The sequence below is a fragment of the Phoenix dactylifera genome, chromosome 5 (assembly GCF_051530095.1).
Source record: "Phoenix dactylifera cultivar Ajwa chromosome 5, Ajwa_hap1_PhDact_Kaust_v1.1, whole genome shotgun sequence".
NCBI lineage: Eukaryota > Viridiplantae > Streptophyta > Magnoliopsida > Arecales > Arecaceae > Phoenix > Phoenix dactylifera.
The window spans coordinates 12005855-12011161 of NC_143194.1; the positions used below are offsets into that span (position 1 = coordinate 12005855).

A 5307-nucleotide genomic window follows, 5' to 3' on the forward strand; every position below is an offset into this window, starting at 1 on the left:
ACCTGATTATATAATTAATATATAATAATAATTATAAAATTTTATAAATATACATATATTTCAGGAGGCCTGAAATCCAAAGCTTAAGAAAATTTAACCTCTCTTTCCGCCATTAAGTTACAAAACTCATTTGTATTTATGTTGTTTACTAAATTATTTATACTTATTTTTATTTATTTATTTATTTTTAATTTGGATTGGATACTAATAGGATATCTGAAAAATATATCATTTTTCCATAAAACGGATTTAAAATTTTTATATAAATTTTTAATCAATAATTTGGATGAATTTGGATAGTAAAATTTTAAATAATTTTAGATATGGATAGGCTAATTTTACATGTACCAAACTTGGAGAGAAGCAGGGCAGCAAAGTAATTAAGCAGGAATAATATGTCCGGTTATATTTAAGATGCCGTCTTGCCGTGCCGCGTGCGGGCTTGTCGCGGGAAAAGAGGGGGTAGTTCTATATACACCCCCCCTATTGCTCAGGACACCCCCCAAAAACCAAAAAAAAAATACCCAAACTAACCTTTAGTGTAATTACCATATTGCCCTTGAAATTTTCTCATACACCCCCCTCCTCCTCCTCCGTTTCGTTTTGAAAAGAAAAAAAAAAACACCCCTCAAACCCCCCCTTAAACTCCTCCTCCCCCGTTCCCCCTTCTCCCTCTCGTCGCCGGCATTCTCCCGATCTCCGACCACCTCGCCGGCTTCTCCCGAAATTTTTTTTTTCACGGTTCGTGCTCCGTTCGGCACTGGATCGTCGAACAAAAGGCTTCTGTTCGGCTGAACAGTGCCGAACAGAAGCCTTCTGTTCGGCAACCCTCAACCGAACAGATCTGTTCGGCTGCACAGTGCCGAACAGAAGGCTTCTGTCCGGCACTGTTCAGCCGAACAGAAGCCTTTTGTTCGGCGATCCAGTGCCGAACGGAGCACGAACCGTGAAAAAAAAAATTTCGGGAGAAGCCGGCGAGGTGGTTCCGGGAGAAGCCGGCGAGGTGGTCGGAGATCGGGAGAATGCCGGCGACGAGAAGGAGAAGGGGGAACGGGGGGTTTTGGGCGTTGGCGAGGTGTTTTGGAGGGGAAGAGCGGGGTGGGGGGGGGGTTTGGGGGGTGTAGAGAGCAATTTAGGTGAGGGGGTGGGGAGGGTGGGGGGTAATTTAGGAATTTTTAATTTTTTAGGGGTGTCCTTAGCAAATGGGGGGGTGTAGAGAGTATTTAATTTTTTTTTAATTTTTGGGGGGTGTCCTGAGCAATAGGGGGGGTGTATATAGAACCACCCGAAAAGAGGGCGTACGACTCGTGCGTGGGAATCTCCCTCCTCCCCACTTCCCTCTCCGTTACGTCACCTTCGCTCCTTCACGAGGCCGGCGCTACCCCCCTTGACTGACGGCGCCCCACGTGTCTCCCCTCCCCCGCACGCAACCACACGAGTCCTTCTTAGGCTTTTTGGCCATCGTCAGTATCGTGCTAAACGCACCATTGACGGACACCCAGAAACGACCCCAATCCAGAGAACAGATCCACGTGGAGAGTAACATCCTCCACGTCTACAAGAAGCGGCAAAATCGCGGGTGGATGTATATCCAACCAAATGTTCGTTTTTATATTAAAAATAAATACGTGCCGACGGGTTCCTTGTGTTTAGTGTCAAGTCAGAGGGCGGTCTGACTTCCCTGAACTGTTTGTGTCGTTTCCGGGGGGAATTTTGAAGGTGCAGTTAAGATGGTGCCATTTATTAGTTCTGCTACCGTGGAATTAGACATTAGTATCAAGGGTATTTACGTCATTTCGGAGCCGGTGGTTTTTATAAAGTTGGACGGGGACATGGCTCCCGAGGCACGCGGCCGACGAGGGCGAGGCCTCGCGCACGGGTCCTCCTTTCTTGCGCGCTTTCTTTTTGTTTTCTTTCCTCTTTTATCTCGTTTTTTTTTAATTTTTATTCTTCCGTCGTATTTTATCGCGCGCGCGATTCTGCTTTCTGGGCCCCACGTCAATTCTGCACACGCGTCGGAGAAATAAAAGCGGAGAACTGTCCCTGCTGCTCGAACGAGCCAGCTGATCTACAAATCTAGTATCGGAAAGCGCCGGCCTCCCGGTCCGGTAGCAATCAGGTCGCGAAACGTCTGAAGAGCTTTTCAGGAATCCACTCCTCAGCCGTTTGACCGACCCCCGTTCAAAAGTGGACGGCAGATCTCAGCTCCCGCGTACGAATTTTATGCTAGTGGTGAACAAATTCTCCAACGTTCCAAACGTTGAGACGCAGACATCATTATCCTCACGTCATACTCCAAACGCGGGAGCTGTCACCGCCTACCTTCGTTTCAAACCATTTCTTCCGACCCACTTTTGAGTTCCCGTCACCTCCGGTCTGAGCTTCGCATCCAACCTTTGAATCACCATCCTTACGTATACAAGGACATCTACCTTATCCACATCGAATGGAGATCAGGGCCCACTTCCTTTTGCCGCACCACGGTCTCCGGGCATCGAAGGTTAGAGAGGTAATCCGACCGGAGGTCAGTTAAAACCTGGCAGCTTCAGGAGAGATCGAAGTAGAATCCTTAGGGAGAAAAAGACAGGACTTTGGCATCATGGCCGACAGGGGACATCTTACCATCAAAAGAAGAACCCCATGGATGCGTGTGATCCGCCGGCGCCGTCGTATCCACCTTTTACGAGCAATCCCATATTTTTCCTCAATTAATTAATATAATATCCGCTCTAATACCTCATATAATACTCCAGATTAAGGTATTCTTTAACCAGAAGAGGACGGTAGGCCAGCTTTAATTAGCCTTTAATCACTATCTTAAGCCGCACTAGTTGCCCCAAAACGGTACGTAAATAATTGCTCCTCTATTAAATAATTTGAGTAATTAAAAAAGAATTAATGACCGCACCCACTGGAACCACCGGATACCACGGAACGGAACGGGGACCGGCGTCTCCCGGTTCGAGCGCACGGATCCAGTCCACTTCAACGGGGGTGGGGCCGTGGGGGACCGGGGACCACCGCCAGTCCCGGTCATCGCGAGGCAAGCTGTCGGTCTGACCCGAACCCCAAGTCTTAGCAGCCGCCCATATATCTTATCGTACCATTACGACCGTCCAATCTGCGCGCCCTTCGGATCGACCCTGTACCGCTATGGGCCCCGCTCGTACGGTACGCGGCTCGTGGATTGATTTTTTTTTTTTTCTTGTTGTTTTCATTGATTTGGTGCGAGCCCGCCGGGCCGCAGGTGCACGTGTAGCGGCTGAGCGGAGTACCACCGTATCCGGTCCGGTGTGCCCCGGAGGCGGCAGCCGGCTGATGGACGGTCCTTGACCCATTCCACCGTACCGGCCCGGTGGTCCAACGTGGGAAGTGGTCCACTCGGTGGCTTGCCCCGCGTTGTACTGTCCTTTTCCGGAACTAACTACTCCAGCTCCCACTCTATTCCCCGTTCCTTCCTTAAAACTTATTAAATAATATGGGACACGGATCTCAACGACGATATCACGGTCGCGAGACTATCCGAGAGCGGGGAATAACCCCGCATCTACGAAATGCACCAACGCCGACGTATCCCCTCGCGGAACACCCCCCCCCCCAACCTACCCAAAAGGCAATAAAAAATTATCAAATGTAAATAAAAGAAGATTTTTATATTTTATAAAAAGATCCTTTTATCCATATTTTCAAATTAACCCAAGTAATTAATAATATTTTTGTGTTCCTCGTAAGACCTTGTACTACCTCTCGTTGCGCAAATAGATGAGCTGACGTAACACCTCCAGCTCCATGTCAACATGGTCAAGTTGGGATTTCTAATTAAATCAAGGAAGAGAAAAAAAGATATGAGGGATGAGCTTTAAGGTTTGTGCGACTTGAGATAAAAATGAATAAATGCTGATCCAGGTAAGGGGGTATAGTTGCCATTTACACCCTAATCTTTTACAATTGTTCCCGAAAAGACGGTTTGTTAGGGATGTATGACAAATAATAATAAGTTTACGTAGTCGCTCCGCAAATAAAGATAATAAGAAGTTTGAGAAAATATGGGTGCGATATATATATATATATATATATATATATATATATATATATATATATATATATATATAAAAGAATTTTCTGTCGGGCGGAACCAAAACCGTCGGTTTCGCTATAAATAAGCCCCCACCCACCCCTTTCCCCTCCATTCTGTCCTCAAGCCTATTTCTTTCTTTGTTACCTTCTCTCTCGAGCTCTAATTGTGGAGCGGTGTGCTGCACGGTGAAGGCGGGCCGGCGATGGCGGTGGAGACCTTGCGGTTGAGGAAGGATGGCTTCGCTGCCGGGGGAAAGGAGCAGCCGCCGCCGCCGCCGGCGGCGGCGGCGGCGGGGGTGGCGGGAGGGCAGGGAAAGGAGGCGCACTTCCGGGGGGTGAGGAAACGGCCGTGGGGGAGGTTCGCGGCGGAGATCAGGGACCCGTGGAAGAAGACGAGGAAATGGCTGGGGACCTTCGACACGGCAGAGGAAGCGGCCCGAGCCTACGACGAGGCCGCCCGCAACCTCCGCGGCCCCAAGGCCAAGACCAACTTCGGGTACTCCGCCGAGATCTCGTCTTCCGCCCTCGTCACCGTCGCTTCCGCCGCGCCGGCGGGGGCCTGGGGCCTGCAGCAGTGGCGATCGGCCTACCCGGGGCCGCCGGACGGCCGGGATCTATTCCTGGGGCCTCCGGCGGCGGGTGGATCGGACTTCCCCGCGTACCGGTTCGAGGCGGTGGAGTTGGTGATAAGGGGCGAGCAGGAGAAGAAGATGATGGCGGCGATGGCCAGAAAGGAGGAAGAGACCAAGAAGAAGCCCTTAGGCTTCGACCTCAACCTTCCCGCCCCTCTCTTCTGATATAGATCCGGCGGCCCAGATTCCTCCTCCGGCCTTCATTTTTTTCTTTCTTTCTTTTTTACGTTTCCGTGTTCGTTTTATTTCCACCCTTTTACCGCCGGCGGATTTTATCTGCCTTTCTTGGCTTGGTGTACAGTCTAATGAACGGCTAATTCGGGAGCTTTTATCGTATAAAACCTGCGAAATTTTCGAGAGACTGCGAGCAAGTTCAGTGCTGAATTGTTATTGTCCGCGGTTCTAATCGTACGTTGCTTTTTTTTGTTTTATCTTTTGCGATAATCCTGATAGCGGAGAACTCTTGTCAATATGAAAAGACCAAAATGCCTCTTGAAACTTTCTATAATTGCCACCGGCGACAGGGGGGTGGTCAGCGTTTAAAGCGTTGTACGCCCGTGCTGCTGGCGGAGGGCAATTTAATTATTTTCACTCCATC

General features: G+C 49.3%; 1 protein-coding gene across 1 annotated transcript; it reads left to right on the top strand.

The window, feature by feature from the left end:
- The first annotated feature begins 4185 nt into the window (after positions 1 to 4185).
- Positions 4186 to 5068, top strand: LOC103716571 (uncharacterized). Its single transcript, XM_008804613.6, has one exon. The coding sequence runs from the start codon at positions 4281 to 4283 to the stop codon at positions 4872 to 4874; it is 594 nt and encodes a 197-aa protein (XP_008802835.4). The 5' UTR covers positions 4186 to 4280; the 3' UTR covers positions 4875 to 5068.
- Positions 5069 to 5307: the final 239 nt, after the last annotated feature.

Bases quoted from the DNA above. Each gene is read 5' to 3' on its own strand.
- LOC103716571 (XM_008804613.6), top strand. From the start codon at position 4,281: ATGGCGGTGGAGACCTTGCGGTTGAGGAAGGATGGCTTCGCTGCCGGG.